The 22,269-nt window shown below is 41.1% G+C and overlaps 1 protein-coding gene across 21 annotated transcripts in view; it reads right to left on the minus strand.

The window, feature by feature from the left end:
- The window catches only part of ABLIM1 (actin binding LIM protein 1), a 295,428-nt gene that overhangs the window by 21,362 nt on the left and 251,797 nt on the right, over positions 1 to 22,269 (minus strand). For 10 of the 21 annotated variants that reach the window (XM_039546125.1, XM_039546132.1, XM_039546129.1 and 7 more), the window contains 7 exons: positions 21,948 to 21,983; positions 20,715 to 20,844; positions 8,984 to 9,088; positions 6,980 to 7,027; positions 4,522 to 4,668; positions 1,826 to 1,920; positions 1,563 to 1,668 (listed from right to left, as the gene is read on the minus strand). In XM_039546125.1, coding sequence (XP_039402059.1) covers positions 1,563 to 1,668; positions 1,826 to 1,920; positions 4,522 to 4,668; positions 6,980 to 7,027; positions 8,984 to 9,088; positions 20,715 to 20,844; positions 21,948 to 21,983 — 667 coding nt within the window. The remainder of the gene's footprint in view (positions 1 to 1,562; positions 1,669 to 1,825; positions 1,921 to 4,521; positions 4,669 to 6,979; positions 7,028 to 8,983; positions 9,089 to 20,714; positions 20,845 to 21,947; positions 21,984 to 22,269) is intronic. The other 11 variants (XM_039546128.1, XM_039546126.1, XM_039546137.1 and 8 more) reach the window with 7 other exon arrangements.

The raw sequence follows: 22,269 nt of genomic DNA on the forward strand, positions 1-22,269 counted from the left end.
CCAAATATGTACCCAACCACATGACTTCATTGGGAGCAGGATTCAAGTGAGTAGCAATGGTTGAAACTCAACCAGTTGGGGTCTTTGGCGTGGCTAAGCAACTAGCTCCAAAGCTTATCCCAACTGTGTTAGGAAATTTTGCATGACCAGGCTACAGGTTCCAGTACTCCTGGTTTCATCTAAAATAGCAAGGAAACAGGATCTCCTGTGGTATCATGGTGTTTCTGCTTAACATCTCAGCTGATGCCAGAAAGTGCAGTGGCACAAAGGGATTTCTTTGGCTTTCAATTTTAAGCAGGTGGTCATATATGTGGTCCTCCAGTAGCACCTCTGGAGTTAACAGGGACTTTCTTCTCTTTTCCCCACAATTAGCACCCCTCCCCACTTCCTCAGCCACCCACAAATATTGCCCTTGCAGTATCTGGTTTAAGGAGACATTTAAAAAAAAATAGGAGGTGGTACAAAGGACAAGATGTTCTGGAGATAAGGGATGTCGATGATGGCACGAATTTGTCTGACCAGCAGTCCACAGATCTCTCACAAAAGGCAGAGGTGTTGCAGATTAGCACTAATGTAACAGTACAGATGGGCACAGAGAGGCCTCCATTAAGGTGACACTCTAGCCAGTGCATTTACTCATCTTTGTGAGCACTGATATTATTAGAAAGACCCCAGCCCCATGACCATGATCTGAACCCTAGCCTGGTCCTTCTCTCCCTGACCAATAGGGGCTGGCAGGGCTGTAGAGACAGCCTACTCATACAACGGGGAAAAACAGAGAGTCCTATTTTGTTGTGCAGCCATCCACTAGGATGATGGAGTAGTGGCAATGGCAGGTTCCACAGGGAGCTGCTCTTCACTTTTAATAGCGTGCAGCAGAGTAGCTAAGTACTGCATGTGTATTTTGACTGTTCTTGGCTTGGAGCAGACTTATGATGCAAGGCCCTGAGGGCAAGGAGAATGAAGTAAAACACATGAGGAGCTCTGAGAAGGGATAAAATAATATATTAAATATATATACAAAAAAGGCCAAACTCTTGGCTGCATCACTGACCTCCCTGTAAGCAAACAGTTAAGCACAGCTGATACTGTTGCCTTTTCTCTGGAATGTAATGCATCCAATTGCAATGCTAGCTTAGACAGACAGACATTGACTCGCTAGGATCCAGCCCTTTGGAATGTGTTGCCCTGCTCTCCAAGGCATTGCTGATTTCCTCTTTCCCCCCCGTCCCCCCGTGGGAAAGGTTAAAAGGCTATGTGAAGCTCAAGTTTAGGCAAGGTGTGTTTAGTTTGTTGTAATTTAATAAGCTAGCCCACTAGTTTGTGATAAGTGTCCGCAGTGCAGTTACCAGGGCCAAACTTTACATCACACATGTATATGAGGAGTTATTCCTCCAAGAAGTTCCTTCTAAAATCGTCAGTTTAGTATTATTTCTAGATTAAACAATAAAGCCAATAGGTATAGACCAATATTTTCAGGAGTGAAAGCCCAGTATCCAGGCACACACACCACATGGGCTTCCATGGACCACTTAGAGATAGTTTTCATCTCTGTTGCTTACATGAATTAATTGGAGAATCATAACGACTGGCTGAAAGAGGTGGCCTATCGCGAGTCTCCTTTTCCATTTCTTCTTTTAATATCAATTGCCCCAGACCTGAGTTAAGCTATAAATAGGAAGAGAAAAAAATATATATAAGCAAAATACACTGGTGGATTGGTTTATTAAAAAACAGCTGAAATTGCTTATGAAAAGTCTGTCCATGGTGCACAGTGGAGGATTTTGAAGATTCGGAAATAGTATTAAGATAAGGCTATAACAACCTTCATGAGCTGCTCCTCCTGTAGCTGCCGACGTCTCTGGAGCTCTTCATCTTCTTCCTCTCTGCCACTTGATCTGCGTCTCATGTCAGCTCCTGCTTCCATAAAACCGTGGTACAAAGAGAGCTTTCTCATATCAGTCCCACCACACCAGAGACTTAAGGTCTACTACATGGTACAACCTAACTTAGTTTGCTAAATAAAAAAAATGCAAAGATTGCCAGTAGCTTCCAAGCCTTTCCAAAATCCACTCTTAACCCACAATGAACACTGAGCAAGTCCACCCACTGCCAGCACCCTTCTGGTCTCACACTATCCACAGGGAGACGTTACACTAAACAGAACATTGGTTCCCAAACTGTTTAGGCTTCCTTATCAGTTTAGGCTTAGAAGCCCTTGGTTGCACTAGGCAGTGCATTCCACCTCCCCAGATATGCACATGCTCTAACTAGAAATGGAGTTAGGGCTATTCCAAAACCCACTTACATAGTAATGAGGCTGGAGCTGTTTGAAGTCCCAGTTTCACCACTGCAAGATTGGAGTTTGGAGTAGCTAAAGCTTCACACTTGCTTAGCACACGCACAAGTGAACAGAAGGGGAGCAGCAGTGGGGTTCCAGGACCTAGCACAGAGGCCTGCAATCAGCTTAACAGAGAGGGGAAGCCTAGATCACCAGTCACAGAGGCTTGACCTTAAAAGCACTGGTCCATGTACCAAAATGGCCGAGAACAATTTACCCCACTCTGACAGCGTGGAAGGGACTCAAAGTAGGTATGAATTATATTCAATCCACTTGGTGGCCAATTTAGACTGCCAAAGTAAAGCAGCCGTAGTGTAAATGCGAATCAGGTTCAATGATTTTTGAGAACATAGTCATGAATGACATGACTACAGGCTACAGGCAGTTTTGATGACAGCAGTAGTCTCCCTCTATGGGCCAAATCCTGATTTCCTGACTAATTTTTCAATCAATCCTAATTCAGTCAAAGTTCTCATTATAATCAAATGGGAGTTTCTGAGGAAAAACCAAACCCTGCAATTGAACCATTAGGATGCTTAAATTCAACACAATATTATACAGGGAACTGTAAAATGGTGCTAGCGTGGAGGTAGCTAAAAGGTTACAGAGGTTAAGATTTGTTTGCTAGACATGCCATTTTGCTCAATGGTTTGAGCATTGGCCTGCTAAACCCAGGGTTGTGAGTTCAGTCCTTGAGGGGGCCACTTAGGGATCTGGGGCAAAAATTGGTCCTGCTAGTGAAGGCAGGGGGCTGGACTCAATGACCTTTCAAGGTCCCTTCTAGTTCTAGGAGATTGGTATATCTCCAATTATTATTTTATTATTTATTTTCTGTAGAGTTTTCTGCAGAATAGTAGGAATACACATTTTTTTATTTTTTTATTGTTTGGTCCAGTTTAACTCTATATGGAAAACATCAGACTCAGTAAATCAGGCAACCAACCTAAACACAGACTCAAGAGTTTGTTTTTAATCATGTTAATTAATATGTAAATGATCCACTTATTGCCGAGTACAGAAAAGCCCTGAATGCATTAGGGCCAATATAGTTTCTGCACAGTCATGTTTAGTTTCTCAGGAAAAATAAAGCAACCTGAGAGCCAATGTATGAAGCAATTTTATTTAAAATAGTAACAATCAAGATATAGTCCATTGGCAGGTGGGTAATGGACTGGGAGGAGGTGATGACCAAAGTGGTCAACTAGGAATCCATCACATATAAATAACACATCACATTATAATTATCATTGGTGTTATAATGAAAGATTAAAAATACCCATGAATTATCGATTTGATGTTACAGGTTGTGAAGTTTCAACTGGCAGGTAGAAGCTATTTCTAGTGAATTGATTCCCTCTACATTAGCCATTCATATTATTTGCCTCATCTCAAACCACTGAATTCCTAACCCTTGTTATGGTTCTATGAACAGCTACACGGAATGTACTGTGGAGAGTCAAACTCTTCACCCAAAACTGAAATAACCAACCTAAAGAGTTTGCTTTGTGCATCTCTGAAGAAGTAATGTTTAAATTAGCTGTCTAGCATCCCTCCTGATCGGGAATCATCACAAGCACAAAGAAAAAGACAAATAAAAAAAATGATTGTGTATGTGATTCAAATAAAACAATGAATGAGACACTGCAGTGTAATGACATGGAAAAGAAAGATAATCATTCTGTGGATACGGCGTAGATGAGAAACAACTTTTACGATGGTCTCATTCAGAAGGTATCTATGCAATGACTGTTCCTTCACAGTGCTCATCATTGCCACAGAAAAAGCTAAATGGCCAGAGAAATGACATTCTTTACAAGTATATTTACTGTTAGCATAGAACTAGAATGTGAAATAAATAATAACTGAAAGAAGTCAGGCTTCTATGATGCATTCAAGACATTGAACCGCCCACAGCCAATTGCACAGTACTATCTCCTCTATGGGAGAATGTTCATGTTAACAGTCCCAAAGTTTTTATGAGACCTGTTTTCTTTGCTATTATTATTTATAGCACAGGCATGCACAGAGGCCCCAATCAGATTCAAGGCCTCAATGTGCTATGTGGTGAACAGAGGTAGACAGTTCCTGCCCCCGAGAGCTTACAGTTTCAATATTAGTCTAATTTATTTATATGTACCTCTTAATCCATGTCACTTAGTTCATTTTTTTTTTTTGCATACCTACAGCCGCAAGTGAGGGAGGACCTGGCCAGTGGTCTGTCTCAATCTTTGGTATCTCGTTGGGTGCTGGAGCATGGGCTGCTGGGAACTTGGAGGACTTGATGATATCCTCGGAGGACTTGCTCTGTGCTGCCAAAGCAGTTGCATCTAGATGGTAATCAGGGGAACTTAGCTATGTTATAGCCTACATCAGTGTCATGGTTTTCCTTACTTTGTTAATATTTCATACTCTACAGTAGTTAGTTATTAAAAGTGTATGCACTGATCTTTTGGCTTCCTAGTTTCAGCTTCTTCCCCTCATTAATGTCTTAGAATCAAATTCATGCTCTCCCCCCACTTCACAAAATACAGGATTTCACTGGAGTAGCACACTGTTAGAATGATTAGACAGATAGAGGGAACTCTGGCAAATACGTCAAGCAGTATTTTGCTGCATCTCCTGACGACAGGTGATCATTAATGAAGACTTCAGTGTGCTGGCTTGTCTTCCCTTTAGGGCAAGAAACCAGGAACAGTTCAGTGGAGCTGCACTAATTTTAATTCTACCACATTTAAAAACATTTCCTATGCTTCTGTGAAAAATTGCAACAGTGAAGGGGTCTGCAGCAAGTAGAGAAAGGTGTTTATCACTCGAACATCTCTGCTGCATCTAGTAACTCATTCATGTTCAGTAACAAAAGTGAGCTTGAGTTTAGTAATAAATGTTAAATTCTGTTCAGATCAACTCAGCAGGGAGATAGTCTTTAGAAATTAAATTTATCATGGTACTATACAGTATTTAAAAAAAACTCATCAGGAATTCCAGAGTCTCATCTCAGTAGTGTGGCACAAATCTAGAATTCAAATCTGGGCCAAAGTCTTTTTAAATGATCATATAATGCAGGGATGTGCACTGTGGTTTTTATTTGTTGACCTTTGACCAAATTAAAAAAAAATCGAGTGTTTTACTTTGTATTAAAAACACCCTTGTTACTTCCTAAAATGCAAAGTATCAGCCTCAGTCAAGTCATTTTATTTTTGATCATCAAATTAGAAGACAATTCCTGGACCTACTTTCATTGAAAGACGTCTGCTAAGAAAAGCAACTAGGAAGCCGAGGCAGATGTTTTTCAATAATGGATTCATTACATTTTAATGTTTATGGCTTTAGTCTGAGATTGTCAAAGCAACATAAGGAATTGAAATGCCCTTATTCCCATTACAATTAATAGGAATTTCACATCCAAATCCTTTAGGCCGCTTTGAAAATATCTGCCTTAATGTGTACTGGGAATATTGGCAATTTTAAGACGGGGAAGGTTCTATGCATGAACATAGAGAAATCTGGGGAAGCTGGTCAGGGTGATAACAAAAGCATGACTTCAAACAGTACTTACATATTAGAATTGGTGAGGTCAGTGGTTAAACATTCACATGTTAATGAGAGGGTGAGAAGACACATTAAAACCATAACCCCCCCCCAAAATAATATTAAGGACATTTTTAAAATGAGAATATGGTTTAAAATAATTTTTTTTTAAAGAGGCTCAATCTGCAGTAATTGGACTCTGGTTTCTAATCTAGGTCTTCGTATTTTTTCCTCCTTGTGAGCTCAGCTGCTCTCTATTAGCTGCTCATCTAAAACTTATGATTCTGTCCATCTGTTACCTAATCCTACAAAGAAACTATACTGGTTGGTGTAGGATCTCCAAAGGCAAATGCAAGAATTCCCTCAGGAAGTATAGTCACATGTGCTTTACCAACATAAAAAAGCCTTTTCCTATTAAACACTCTATATTCACAGCAGAAGGCAACAGTGAATGAATTCAGTAATAACAGGGACCATGTTCCATAGCATCAGGCAGTGGCAAATCAGTTGGCTGGTCTCATCTTTATTATTATTATGAGGAATGCTAAAACAATGGGCAGCTTGGAAAGAGGTTTAAAGTAGCGGTGAAACTGAATATTGGAAAAACAAATAGATTTTGCTATCCAAGCTGCTCCACTGGCTTTGACAGTCAAATCAGCCTCCCCAGAGATACACAGCATATAACACTTTCAACAATTCTACTCGTTCTTAGCTCTTTTAGCAAATTTGCATTTGGAATACTGGGCTGCCATTAAAAATCTCCATCTTTATGGGGGAAGCAAAGAGTTGTACTTTATTTGCCTGAAACAAAGGCTGAAACCCTCCTGTTGAAAAAATCAGTCTTACCATGATGAATTCCTGTGGGATTAGGTACGGTACCTAAATCTAGTCCCATATAAATCAACAGGAGTTTTGTCATCGACTTCACTGAGGCCAAGATTCCACTCATTCTTTTTACTTGGCAATCTGTCCAATAAAAGCTCTTTTTAAATGAATATTTCCAATTTGTAATGTGTATGTGAAACACTGGGTGTTTTCTGCTATGCTGTACAAATGTTTAATTGAGCAGACGCTCCTACTAAGAAAATACAGAGAGGAAAGAGGGTTTACCATGTTGTTTATAGATGGGTGGTTTCCTGTAAATGTTGATGCCTTGATCTGTGGAATTAAAAAGCAGAAATGTGTGAATATGGGGAAGATTCCAGCTATGAATAAAAGAAAACCCCCCAACACCAAACCAATAGACACACTAAACCAAGGAGTTAGCACAGGAAGAAGCCAGAAAGCTAACTCTAGCATTACATATAGCTGGATTACTCGAGAAAATACTAGAACAGGTGAAAAGTCACAGACATGTGGTATGAAATCTTTTGCCATTTATTTTGCAACATGTTGATGCATCTAAGTCACGAGCCCTTCATTTTAAATATTTGGAAGTTTATTAGTAGCATAAAGGTTATAGAAGAAATGCAAGCAAAGGAGGTATTTTGATGGTGACTATGTAAGCAATTTGGGGACAGCAACCCCAAATGACTACATTCTGGAAAATTGTGCTTCAGCAATAGCAGCTTAATTTCCTCTCCAACCAATGAGTTGGACAGAGCGTAGAGAGCAATGCAGTGAACCTACAATTCACATTAAAACCTACTGACCATGCAGTCTGGTCTGCCATTTTGAAGAACAGCCAACTGTTGTACTGCACTGGGCCAGAGAGATGCTCCATGCAATGCTAACTAATGTAGTGCTAATACCAAACCACAACATGGGCAGATTAAAAGCATTTCTATGTGACAAATATTGTCCAGCACATCATCATTATGCATTAGATTTTAAATGCAAACCGCAGAACTCTTACACAGTATTTCTACGGCAACCTCTTCCAAGAACTGGGAATTTTTTTTTAAATAGATGCTGATTTAGTAACAGGCAAAGGTTCATTCTAAAAAAACCTTACAAGTTCTTCACAAAAACAACAGGCAAGGTGATCCAAAATTAATGCTACAGTGAAAAACCAAGTATCAGAATCCCATTATACATAATGAGTTCTATAAGGGGCTGAAAATCTGCATTGCGAAATAACCATTTGCTACTGTATAATATAGATTTTGGTTACATTAGCACAACTGTCACAGAAAATGTTTAGAAGCATACAATGCACATCATGGGTCCAATGAAAGTGCTAAAGGAGACAACTTTATCTTTGGCATCAAGGAAAGGAACCTTACAAATCTATGAAAATTAAAGTAAATCCTGCCTGACAACACCCTACATCACTGACTAAACTAGGCAAATTCAGAACACAGAGACACAGAGGCATTTTTTGTTCCTGCTAGTGGACCACTGTCTCTACTTGAATAACATATCTGTAAACGCTACCAGGGTATTTAAGTCATGCGATAGATTCCCACCTGCCTACACTGGAAAGTTATAAATACAGACTTTCCCTCATTCCATCTAAATACAGGAACAGGAAACTTTTCCACAGTGGAAAAGTTGTAAATCTGACTTAAAACAGTCTGTCCCTTGTAAACAGGGCATGGTGACTTTATGTATCCTTGTATGGGAAGTCAAGTTATTGTACAAAAACAAAAAAAATAATTTTTCTTATCCAGTTTTAAAAAAACCCCAAAACCTAACTTGGAATGGTCTTGCTCAAGACAAAGCAAGTCAGGAGTTGCCTTTATCAGATATGAAAATCATGAGCATGCTTAGATTTAACTGCTCTTGCTGGAGAGCATCATAACTGCTCCAGGCCCCCTTCGTATCTCACATCCACTAGTATAGGTCAGCAGTAACTCTTCCAAGCATGGCTCAGAGCTTGGGGAAGTGAGAAGGATCAGGCCCTAAATGGTCAGCTCACTGTCCATGGACTAACACTGAACCACAACCCATTTCTAATGCTGAAGCACAGGGCAAGATAAAGCCACAATCCATCCCTCCACACTTGCTAAACACGAGACTCCTCTCAGCAAGGTAGGGAGCAGGTCCCTGTGAGTCAGAACACTGTGCACATACCAAGTAAAACAGCGTGAAATAATGGAGACAAGACAGAGGTGACAAAGGCTACATTCTACACTGACACAGGACACCAAGACACAGAGTGCCAGCTCCTACCTGGAACATGGAAATGTTTAGGGGCCTGAACGTAAGTTGGAGTTAGAGGGCGGCTGTCTGGCCGATAGGGGACAGGGGAGTTCCGACCGCTGGACGGCTCATTGCCTCCAATGAGAAGAATGGAGAAAACAAAATGAGAAAAGGGAGAGCGATAAAGAAGCAAGCATAATAAAAACCCAACCAAAAGACGGTCAACTCAAAAACTCCAGGGAGGAAGAGAGGTTTAAAGCAGAACTAAAAACAAGCAATATTCAACAGACTTGACTAGCACTGGATGACTTTGCTTTTCAATGTTCCTGCAGAGACAGAGATTCACGTTCAGACTGGAGTTGAGTTTTAAGCAGCTCACATTCATTCTGATGGCATGCATGTCGGAGCTGGGTGTTGGCAGCCTAGTGGTTAGATGGGCAGGACGGGAGAGAGGAATGAAAAGTTATTTGGCCATGGTTCAGTACAGAGGTTGACAGTTTTGGTTATAAGTCACAGGCATGTGGTATAGTAGTTGATATGCAAACCCAAAATGAAACTGGTTTCCAAGCATGTAGAAGCAGATGTTGGCAGCTGGAATACAATTCCCTAAATTAAAGGAGCACAGACATTAGAGAAGGAAAAGAGCTGTTAGGTCACCTAGGCCATTTCAGAGCATTGTTCCCCACAAATCTATTAGCTTAGCCACATAGGAGTTAAAATTCTTAAACTTAGGTCTTCATTATACAACTGTTCTGACTGGACCATTCCTTCCCCTCCAGCAGTTCCGCCATGTTAACCCAGGCACCTTGAAGGTTGCTAAAATGAGCCACAGGCATGACTGCCTCCACTTGTGCTTAAGGAAGTCATTTGCATCCTTTATGACTTGTCTATGCACATGATGAATTGATGCACAAACACTATTTGGGCATGATTTGCATGCACAAAATTTGTCCATACAAATGCGTGTGCAAACTAGTATATGTACCACTATGATCGTTTGGCCCTATCTTGCTACACAGTCCCCAAATGTGCTGTGCCATCAGATGTTCCATGTGCTGTGGTTCTTCTATTTTAGGTTCAATGTTGCTTAGTACTGTTCAGCCAATGGCTAATTTGGAAAACTACATATCAGATTGGAGTTGCAGAATGCATGGTTATTTAAAGTGATATGGTTATCTGTGTGTGGCAATTCAAGGACATAATGTGTTCTGAAGTCACGCTCTGTGGAATATATCATTTTGGTTATGTTGGCTTCTGATAGAAACTTATTTCTATTAGAACATTATAAACTCCTTTTTATTAAGATCAGTGTTCTGTAGACTGCCACCCCCACTGTAAATCTCAACACATAGCTAATTTGACATATTTTAAACTTGCATGCAGACATGTCATTCCCTCTTCTTGCTCCCACTGGTTGGGAGCAGTCGTGCATTTAGCAGGAAAAACATTTAATGAGAAAGGGTAATCTGAAGAGACTTCTTGAACTATGCAGTCTTGCAGCAAGCAGAGAAGCAAGTTTCAAATGTTTTTTTTGTGAGTGAAGCTTGCAATCCACACCTTGCTGTCAAGAGGTACATTTTACCTGCTGAATGTTGATGACAATATGGCAGCAAGGTGGGACATGGCTGACTTTCATATCGTCATCACCATTTTGACAGATGGGAAAACTGATAGAGAGAGAAGTGACTGGAGTAAAGCCACTGGAAACTAGTATTCAAGCCAGGGTTGGGAGTTCTGGTTCTCACTATCAATCCTGTGCTCAGGCCACTAGTTCACACCTCTTTTCTCTGTGCATGGAAGAACCTTGGAGATCATTGACTGCCATGTCTGGCGTAAGGCTGAGAATGTGAATGTGTTAGTGCCTCTATAAATAATTAGCTGTTCTGTAAATAACCTGAAGAATCCCATCTATACCCCTTTCTATATTCACTAGAAATTAGTAAGCACAATCACACTGATTAAACTGTGCTGGATAACTCCACGTCTAGGAACCCAGATGATGTAACTAATAAGTTATAGAACAGACCCCATTGATAGAGTAACCTGAATTGAAGCAGGTCTCCCTGCACTTGCTGCTTCACAGATGTTTCCATTCTATTTTACTCCTGGAGGTTCCTCTGGAATGTCTTCCCAGTGACACCTGTTGCTAGTGATGAATAATACTTCTGTGGATAGAAGGAAAACCCTAACCACTATTGCAGAGAATGGTGCACTTCACAGCATTTCTGTACCAGAGCCTTGTAGTGCTGCGTAAAAGCTTCAGATACTGTTACAGCAGCAGCCGCTATTTGAGAAAGTGGAGTTCTGTGTTACAACAGATCATTTACTCTCAAGAACCTGGTTATGATGGTCATATTTACTGAGGAGAGTTATACAGAATTATAGCTTGATTTGCTGAGAGGCTTAGACCATGACAGCTCTTAAGAAAAAAGGGTTTATGAACACTAGTATTTTAGCGAGAAGAGCACCAGTAGGTACAACACATACATTATACTGGCTTTGCATCATATATGTGATATATGATGTGATACAGAGTGAAAAGAAGGAAGAATTTCTGGGCAAATAAAACTGTATTCTGACACAGCATTTGCCCTAAATCTTTACATATTGCTTTGAATAGTGTCCATAAATGGTTACGTGTAGTGAGGCGGTCTGGCCTCCCTCTGACCCAGAGGGGGAGGCACCACAACCTATGCCCAGGTAGGTGGAGCCAGACCAGACTTGTCCCTCCTGCTGGAAGTGGGAAGGCGGGACAGGAAGTATAAAAGGGGGAGCCTCCAGCTCAGTTGGGGCTGAGACACCGAGGGAGACAGATGCATCCTGTTCGCTGCAGGCTGCTGAGACATAGTGCCCTGTTCCTAGAGGAACCTGTGTTCACAAGGGAGCTCCCAGGACTACCATTACCTATGTACCCCGAGGAGGCTGAGGACACCCATGGAGCCAAGGTACCGAATTTAGGAGTAGTAGGAAGTAGCCCAGGGACAGCAGACCACAGTCCGGCTGTGTTGCTGCCTGAACCCAGGTCAGTGTGTTGCGGCTGGATTCCCCGCTGACTCAGTGGCAGAACACTCTGCTTCTATTAGCGCCCTGGGCTGGGACCCCTCAGACCCCACTATAGGCCAGGAGGCCTGTGTTAGCCTACCATCCGCCAGAGCTAGGATGCTAGATTATTCACTGCTCTGCCCTGCCTGGGGGTTAAGTTCTTAGACAGTTTGGTGCCCCACCCTCCCTGAGAGTCTGGGTCCCTGAACTATCCACTGCTCTGCCCTGCCTGAGGGCCAGAGCCCATAGACTGCTCGTTAGCTCTGCCCTGCCTGAGGGCCAGAGCCCATAGACTGCTCGTTAGCTCTGCCCTGCCTGAGGGCCAGAGCACTATAGACTGAGATTCAGCCCTGTTAGAATGGTCGGGACACTAACACCTGGTCTCCTAATTCCCCCTGATAATAGGCAGCAATTTGGTGATGTAGTGAGGCAGTTTGGCCAACCTCCCACCCAGAGGGTAAGGGATGACTGCAACACCACTACATTAAGTCTATTGCCATTTAACATCTCACTAGACAGCAATGGAAAATTTGTTAATTCAGCATGTGAGTTAAAGAAAAACATGCAGATTTTGAGATGGTGAGAAAAAAAGCCATCACACCCACCCAGCATGCATGAGGATAATCACAGGGGTGAGACATGACATACCTATGTAGAATGAAGCTGCAAGGAAGATAGGGGGGAAAAAAAAGTAAACACACAGCCCAGTAAAAATAAGGATGAAATGAGAACATAATGGATTAACAGAAACGGAAGGTGGTCCTTATCAGCTCTGAGACCCAAGCCATGACAGTGACCTCAATCTGGGGGTCTACTGGGGAACATCTTTTCCAGACATGCAGGACATCGTCTGAACTATAATGACCAGAAGGTGGGTCATTCTTTTAGCAGCATTAAATTACTTTTCTCCTCACTCCAAACATACCAGAGGCTCCTTGCTGAGGAGAATTTCTTTGAACTGGATACATGAAATCAGCCGTGAAATTCAACTAAAAAGGAGAACATGTTTATGATGGAACGGGAAAACCCAGCAGTAGCCAGTGAAATCTATAGTGAGCTTCATTTTCAAAACCTCTAGGACAGGAGTCCTCAACCCCAACAGGTGTCAGGGGTCATGCAACCAAATGGGAGAAGGGTGCTCAAATGGAAAGCCACTGCACTAGGGAATGCTGCTCCAGGAAGCAAGTGTTCCTTATCACGATACTTCCAGAGTAACATACATAATGGACATCAAAGAGAATTCTGGGGTGAGAGTTGTCTCTATGGTCTGTCTTTGGAATATAAGGAAAAAAGTGTGCATATAAGCGTGCATCTATGTGTAAAAATGGACTCACTCCCCTGCTCCTTCATCCACCCCGATGACCCATGGCTGGTGTGTGGCCATTATGTGTATGCTTGTAGTTTGTGATTCCTTACATGTTTGCAAAGGAACATGTCTCCTATTGTCTCAAAGATAAACCTGTGTTGTGGCATTTTGTAAACTTCCAAAGCAGTGCAGCAGTTCTAGTTATGTAGCCACAAAGCACACTGGAGCCCTTCAGGGAATGGCTACACTGAAGAAAAAGATGTGTTCTTAACTCGGGTTAGCTTACTCAGGTTAGAATAGCAGTGAAGAAACAGCAACCCAGCTTCTAACTCAGGTTAGCAGCTTAAATTCAAGCCCATTAGGGAGCCTGGGCTGGAACTCAAGCATCGTCACTACTATTTTAACCCAAGTAAGCTAACCTGAGCTAAGAACACACCTTTCTTTTGGCAGTGTAGCCATTCCCTCGGTCTGCCAGCACTGAAGGAAACAAACCCCTAGGAATATGAACTCTAATGGGCAGGGGATGAGGAGAAAATCGGAAGTGGTTTTAATTTATATAAATCATTGGGATGCGGCAGTCTGGGAAGTGGAATTCAGAGACCTTTCCCTTCTCTTAAGTCTTTCCATCTGCTCCCTTTCACTAACTAATCCTCCTCCTAAGCTCAGGTAACCTTATGCCTCAGGGATCAGCTGATCACCATTTAGAGAATCAGGAAAAACTTTTGTATAATACTGAATGAGTCTGGTCCCCCGTGCCGAGCATTAGCCCCACCTAGGGTGACCAGATGTCCCGATTTTATAGGGACAGTCCTGATTTTTGGGTCTTTCTTATATAGGTTCCTATTACACCCCACTCCCTGTCCCGATTTTTCACACTTGCTGTTTGGTCACCCTAGCCCCACCCATAGAGGCACCACTGACTGAATGGCAACCTGTATATGCCTCTCTCGTGCAGATTCCCTATCCTCCTGCTGCCCTCTGTCTTGTTTATGGCTGCTACTTTCTTTGCTTGCAAAGCTGGCTTGCAGCCAGCAGTCTAGGAATCCCATGCTTGGCTCATAGCTCAGTGCATTTTAGGATGCCTATGACCAAAGAAGCCCCACTTCAGACAGCTCCAGATCTTTATGGTGACTGCCACATGACTTACATGCAGAAATAGAGCCAAGCTCACAGAACCAGACGCAGCTTAACAAATACATAGCCACATCCAGATCCTAGTCAAGTTATAACTGAGTCTCTGTACCTCTGAATAACCACTGCACTGACATGCCAGGACAACTCCTGCTAGCTTGCAGCCCTCCTCAGGCTGTGGTGAGCCACCGTTCACCAATTTGTAAGGATTTCTGGCCTCTACTTCCTATGTGGAGCAGAAAGCCAGGAAATTGAGCCAAAGCACAGCTTTCTTCCAGGGTAGGGCTGTTAAAGCATTCAATGTCTGCCGCAGCCTGTGAGCACTGGAGTCAGTACCACACATGCAGGCATTTGGGAATGGTGCTCTGAGTGACATTGAGGGTGTGTGTATGTGGCTCCATGTGGTAACACAGGCCTAAAGTCACCACTACAGTGCCAGGCACATTTTGGGAGGGCAGGTGACCTCTCACGCAATGATGCTTCTAAACCCAGAGGCCTAGCTTGCCCATGAGCCTGCTGGGGCTCTGCAATGCTCTTGAAGAGCTCTGAAAAATTCTAGGCAGAGGGGGCAAAGTTCTGGCCCCATTCCAGTCAATAGGAACTTTCTATTGACTATAATGGGGTCAAGGTTTTGCCTATGGATGTGTGCTTGTATATGCTGCATAGCTAAAGCAGCAAACCTCTTTCTCCAGTGTAGACACAGTTATATTGGCATAAAAGTCCTTGTACCAGTATAGCTTATTCTGGTTTGGCAAAACAAAATACATTGTACCAGTATAAAGTGCCTTATACTCATGTAACTGCGTCAACACTAGGGCTTTTACTGGTATAACTAGGTCACTCCTTAACGACAGTTAAACTTTAAGTGTCGACCAGGCCTAAGTGAGTTTATGTTGGTATAATGCACACACGATGAGTGCTAACGAACAGGAAGGTGGACTTTAAAGAAGAGAAAATGTACACCTTCTTCTGACTCTTCAGCATATAAATTACATCAATTTAGATTCCCTTACACAATAGAGAGAAGGTGGGTGTAGTAATATCTTTTATTGAATCTACTTCTGTTGGTGGGTGAGAGAGAGAGAGAGACACTTTCAAGCTTACAGGACCTGAGGAAGAGCTCTTTCACCAATAGAAGTCGCTCCAATAAAAGACATTACCTCACCCACCTTGTCTCTGTAATATCCTGGGACCAATGTGGCTATGACAACAGCCCTTACAGATTGGTAGGTAGGACAGAGAGTCTGACCAAGTGCATGGGAATTCACTTTACATCTCACCTTTGAATTTGGCCAAGTGTATCTATCATTTCAAAGTATCCCCGGACAGGATTGCAATGCCCATTTGGGGGTGTCTGAGGGTTATTTTGTCCCCAAATTATATCTGAATGTGAAGCATAGTGGTCAAATGCAGCTATTCTCCATCATCTTCCCTGAAAAGTAGATACCTGGGATAGACAAGACACCTTATGTGGCTACATATTCATGGTGTTCTCACTAGACCCTATGAAGCCAATGCCAGCTCCCTTGTGTTCTGTTACACAGATCTGTAAGAAAGGTACTTGGACACAGAGGAATGACAACGGGAAGGCAGAGTACAGAATCTAATATGGATACCTAGCCCTATCCCATCACTGGCTAACAAAAAGCTCAGATATAAATATGGAATAGCGAGCAGCATGTACCATATGATGCACTATAACTCAACACATTTTGAATGTCAAAGAAATGCAAAGGAAAAAAAACATACCGTGCAAACTATATAATCTCTCCTTATAACACTATGTACACACGTACAATCGTACAGTACATAGCATATAGAGAGATTGCACATGTGCCCCCAGATTCTATTTAATGAAGAAATGTCCATCATCATGAGCCTTTCACAGCCTCAGCCAATGAGTGCTGCGAGTTAGGGATCAAAAGGGATAATTTGCATCGTTCATTTAACCCCTATTATGAATCCTTGCTTGTCTAATGCTTGGATTTCATTATTTTAGCACTTTATGTGCCCAATTAGATGCCAACCAATTGGAACACGGCTTGCAAAGGTAAAGCGTTATATCTTTGTTAGCCTCTTAGGTAAAATAACCTACATATGCAGATTATTGTAGGTTAATCATGTGCAGTACAGTACATCAGGCCTACTTCTACCTTCACTTATGCTGGCTTTGCAGCAATGTAACTCCATTGACTTCAGTGTATTTACACTGGTGGGACAGGAGAATCAGGCCCATTGCAAAGTAGAATTCAGTACCTTGAGCTTTGTAAAAATTTTGTACCCTTTTCCCCAGGATCTAAGTACCGAGGTTGGGTTCAACCCTTGGAGCTTTCTGTAGGATCTGTGGCTGATGTAAATCAATACAACTCCCTTGCTGATCTATGCTGATTTATACTGGCTAAGAATCTAGTCCAATGAATCTTACTTAAGCCAAAGTTTTGTATACAAAATCTCCTGGTACAATGGTGGAATCTTCTATTTTTTGCTACCCATTTATCTTATAGGAAACATGCCCTTTTCCTATAGTCCCATTTGGTAATTTGGATTGACAGCTGAGCCACAGATTTAACCCCCAAGACTCTTATTTTTCAGATAACTGAAAACAATTGGGAAGGAATATGAAGAGAGTTTTCCTGTGTTATCTGTTGAAAAAGCTTTCCTCTTAACAGTAATGGAAAAGGAATAGAAGTGCCATTGGAAGGAGGGTGAGCATTAATCTAGATTTACAGCAAAAATGTTGAAATTGCAAAGTTTATGGATCAACTGCATGCTGAAATGAGCAGTGCATCTATTTTTAAGGGTCCCCATCTTTTAAGTACGAAGTGAGATTTCTTACTGTGACACAATTAAAAGAATTGGAAGGAACGGGTTGGAAGAGCATATTAATAAAAAACAAAAATCGACAAAAATGCAAGGATCAAAATCAGTAACATTGACCTGAGTGTTTGAGGGAAATAGAAGGTTGAGCTCTATTAGCGTTACTTGGAAGACCATGGCAACAATCTGTTTAAAACTCTTTTACTGGTAACACCAATGCTGTCTGCATTGGTCAATAGAACAGGAATATAAAATATGCTCAGCTTGTGCTACTGCCTCTTCCCTGAGCTCTCACAGCGAATGTAAATTGTGACCTCCTCACCTAACCGATACTGCTCATTTCACCAGCACATTGGGGAAATGAGAGCACCAGCTGGCCTCTGCTCCAGTAAAAATGAAAATAAAATACAACTTTCACAGAAGGCAAGAAGCAGAAATAGAGGTTACTATTTGGAATGAGCTCACTGAAGGGGCAGACAGGAAAGACGACAAATTTTAATAACATTTGGTCAGACAGTAATCAATGCCATCATAATTAACAGTGATGAGTTCTTGTTGCCGTTGATCTTTACATGATGTAAAAGCTTTTTATTCAGTATTCTCAACTGGCTTGACCTCATCCAGGCAATATTAGCGGGAGGTTTTTAACTTAAATATTTATATTTTAAGGATCCAGAATTAATAAGAATTAAATTGGACATGAGAGGTCCTATATGGATTATAGACTGCTATGGAAATAAGCACAATTCAGTGCATCTCTTTTCTAAGTGATTGGTGATAATGTTTTCCTGTATATTTATTATATGCAATATACATTCTGACTCTTTAACTAGGGCCCTTAGAAATGACATATTTCCTCAGAGAGAAGATGCTATGTCAGTCTAACACAGTTGTAGGTGTAATGACACATTCTGAGGCATGCTGAGAGCTACACAGCCAATGGTCACCTTATGGAGATACATCTTATTAGCTTTGTCCGAATGCTAATAAATCTCCATTCTGTAGGGCGCTAGCTGGAAAGGCCTGGCTCCTTACCTTTGACATGGGGAATGAAGTGGTGTCGGAATGGGGAGTTAGGGCGGGAGTCATTGTGGGTGGAGCTGAGACTGCTAGTGCGCAGGTATGACAACCGTTGCACACCAGTAGACAGCAGCTCTGCAGCAGCAAGGAATCGTGGGGCAAGACCAAATGAAAACAAAGAAAAAAGAAAAAATAAGAGGCAGGGAAAGAGGCTTCAAAGGAAAAACCACTGAATAATTAGGAGTCTGAAAAGTAGGAAGACAAAAGGTTAAAGTAATACCAGGGTTCAAAAATATTTATGCAAAGTTGCAGGAAGTATTTGAATACAGGCTCAGATTTATTGTACCTCCCATTTGGTATAACATTCTCTGGCATATAGAGCTACTGATTTACCAGAAATTAGCCTGCTATCCTCATGCAAACATCACAAACTCTGAATCCAAATTAATTTAGAAAGCAGCTGTTTTGATAAGTGCGTAACCAAAACAACAGCAGGCCAGAGGCATGCAAAACGTTTCCTATTGTTTTAAGAAATTCCAAAGAGCAGCTGAGGTAGGGGGGAAAAAAGGCTGCAAACTTTTGCAAAACGTGTAAAGCACGAATTGCTTAAAGAAATGTAATGCGCTAACAGGGACTACTCCAAAGTGGTTCACTTCTTTCTCAAGGGTTGCCTTGGAGCCAGACAAAGCAAGAAGTTATGTAAGGGAACTCAGCTTAATCATGCAAAAAGTATCTGTGTTCTTGCCAACAAGAAGGTGATGAGATAGGTACTGCTTTAACTGATCAACTCCAGTAATGCTGGGAGAGAATTATAGAGCATTACAAATGATTAGTTCGAAGCATGTTGAAAGATAAAAAATAAGAATGCTACAGGAAAATGGTATTATGTATAGAACAGAAAGAAGTGAGTAATACAAATTTCTTGGGAAATGAGCCAAAAGATGTGATATTTAAGTAGCTATGACCTGAAACAAAACCCCCCAAAATACTCTGTGCTCCACAAACTTAGGCACATTTCAGATCTGCATCCAAACTTTGTGGCTGGAGCTCATATCTACATTGAAGAAAAGCTGGGGAACATATAAACAGAGAGATTGTTCCAAAGGAAAGTACTTTACATAAACATATGGCTTTTTTTTAAAAACTGAAATAGTGAAACTCAGTGTCACAGTAAACTTTGGAATAAAGCCCAGATTTGTCCAAATCTGTGACATAAACAAAACGTGAAAAGCCTTAAGAGATCTGATAGCACTAAACAGAAGTTTGCAGCTTTTTCATACTTTGTCAGCCTCCTTTGGTTTTAACTACAATGCACATCTTAAAACATCATCATGTTGTCAGCATCTTGTAACATACAGTATTGACTTTCTGTCCCACATCATGAAATTAGGTCCTTAAAATGAAGTATTTTTTGATATAGATAACTAGCAGTTTTTAGCCCTCCACCACTAGAAGACAATTAAGTCACTCAAACTCCACACTGATCATTCTTTCATAGATCCCTACTTTTAAAAATACAGCTCCTACTGCATATGGCCTTTTGGTTTCCCAACCATTCTGGTGCTGAGTAATCAGTGATGGGAATATGGCTGTCTGAGTGTATTGCTTAATCTAAAACTTCATTACAAAGATTTTATTTTATCAATATAATATGAAAACTCAACATATCTGAAGGAGTATATTAAGAAATAACCTTCAGAGCCATATTTCAACAAAATGAGTGCCTAACGTGTATTTATAAAAATGCAAACATATGCATACATTTCATACATATAATGAATAATTATGAATGCACTGGGAACCTGAAGTAGTGTGTATATTTGTCTATTTTTTACATGCAACTGTATTACTTCTGAGTGAATACGTTAGATTCCATATTATTTAAATGTAGCCTTTGGCAACTGACTAGGCTTTTAATTAAGAAATTCTACTTGGCAAATATGGGCCTAAATTTTCAGAAGTGACTAGTGATTTTGGGTGTCTGAATTTTTGGGTGCCCACCTTGAGACACCTTAAAGGGGCCTCATTTTTAGAGGACAGATGCTCAGCACTTTCTGAAAAGCAGGAGTCTAAGATGTTAGGTACCCAAAAATCACTAGTCACTTTAGAAACTTAGGCCATGATTTTTATTTTCAAGATGTATTGTTTTCCTTCAGACACCAGGCAGCCATCCTAAATTCCATGCAGCAAAAAATGGTTTACGTTCAAATACATAAAAATATTCCTAATTCTACTTTGTTATAAAACAGGTGAGTAATTTACAATGCATTCATGAGATACACTAATTTGTCAAAGAATGAGAAGAATAAATAGGAATGAGAGTTTTAAAATTTGCCACTAGTTTTTCAGTGCTAGACAATTAATAGTTTCTTCTCTATTTCATTGAGTGACATAATAAGAAATACAATGCTTCAAGTTGTAAATTGCTGATGCAGTTGCTCTTACCAGGTCTGTGGAAATGCTGAGGGGAGCGTGACATTGTGGGAGTGTAGCTGTGTCGACTATACACAGGAGAACTAATAGAGCCCTGACTGGTTGACCTGTGAATCATGCGATCCCGAACATCCTGATAACCCTGAAGAATAAGAAGCATTGGAAGAATTAATAAATAATAATAATTAAAAAAACGCTTTAAGTGCACTCCAGACAATTTTCCAACTATACTTGGCTTTCAATGGCCTCAAGATGTCAATGGAACCTGCTAACGGAATAACATCCTTTCATCTTAATGTCTGTTTCACTATCATACAGTCAAAAGTTCTCTCCTAGAATCTATCGCTGTAGAGACTAACAGCTAAGTTCTAGAGTCCTCTAATTCCATCTGACCTGCAGGCTGAATTCTGGTAAGTAACACTTATGCCTCAGTTTTCATAAGCGAATAGTGATTTGGGATGTTTCATCCTGAGATTCCTTAAGAAGGCCTGGTTTTTAGGGCTCAGCCACCACCCTCTAAAAATCAGGCCCTTTTAAATGTTTCATTAGTGGCCATCTAAGATCATGGTCACTTTTGTAGATCTTGGAACAAAAAAAGCAATCAATCCCCCTGCAACATACCTTTCCTGTGGGAGAGGTGTAACTGGAAAACTCCAAGACCATAAGCATGTTCATAAAATTATTATAGAACTGGAAGCATGTAGAGGTAAGTGTACATTTTACTTAAAACAAAACCAGTGACAATGTATATATAGTGGTAGCAACTAAAATCTTGACAAATGCCTTAACCTGTGTTTAGTGTCACTATAATGTTCAGGGTACCCTCTAGAGGAATGCCACAGTAATGTTTTCTCACTAAGATTTTCATGGGGAGCAGTGTATAGTATTCAGATGCTTAGGGACAGATCTTCAGCTGCTATAAACCAGCTCCTGATTTGGCCCTGATCTATGCGCCACAACAAAGAAAAATTCATGAAAGTGACCTTTGCTGTATAGACTTTGATAAATGCCTTTGCTTTGCAGACATCAAATCCTGCAGTGGCTTCATTCTCCATAGCAATCGGACAGCTAGCACTAAATGTCCTCTCTTTTGATTTTCCTGCACTTTCAATAATCCAAAAAGCTGTGCTATGTAAATAGCAAATAGAACTGGGCTATCAATACAGCAATCAATAACTGCACTTCCTGGCAGCAATAATTCTAGCAACTGTGACATATTGCCCCAGAGGGCTCCATCAGACTTACTTCTGCAGACGGGGTGGGAGACAGTGTCCTTGGAGACTGCAAGACATGAAAGAGAGAATGTTACAGAAACAAGCTTGCTCCTGCTTTGCCAGCAAATGCTGATCTAAACACAGCAAGGTGTGTTTAGACCCCAACAGCATAGGAGTAACTGGGGCCATTTTAGCCCTGAAGTTGGATTTTCTCCATGCTGCCCATGCCTGGGCTCTGAAGCAGCCTAAGTTTCTGGCCACCAAAAAGCAAGTATGATTAATTCAGTCAAATACCCTGCAATGTTATCTTTCAACCATCTAACAATGGTGGTAATTATAAGGTAGCTGTAAGA

Source organism: Mauremys reevesii, linkage group 7 (genome assembly GCF_016161935.1).
Source record: "Mauremys reevesii isolate NIE-2019 linkage group 7, ASM1616193v1, whole genome shotgun sequence".
Classification (NCBI taxonomy): Eukaryota; Metazoa; Chordata; order Testudines; family Geoemydidae; genus Mauremys; species Mauremys reevesii.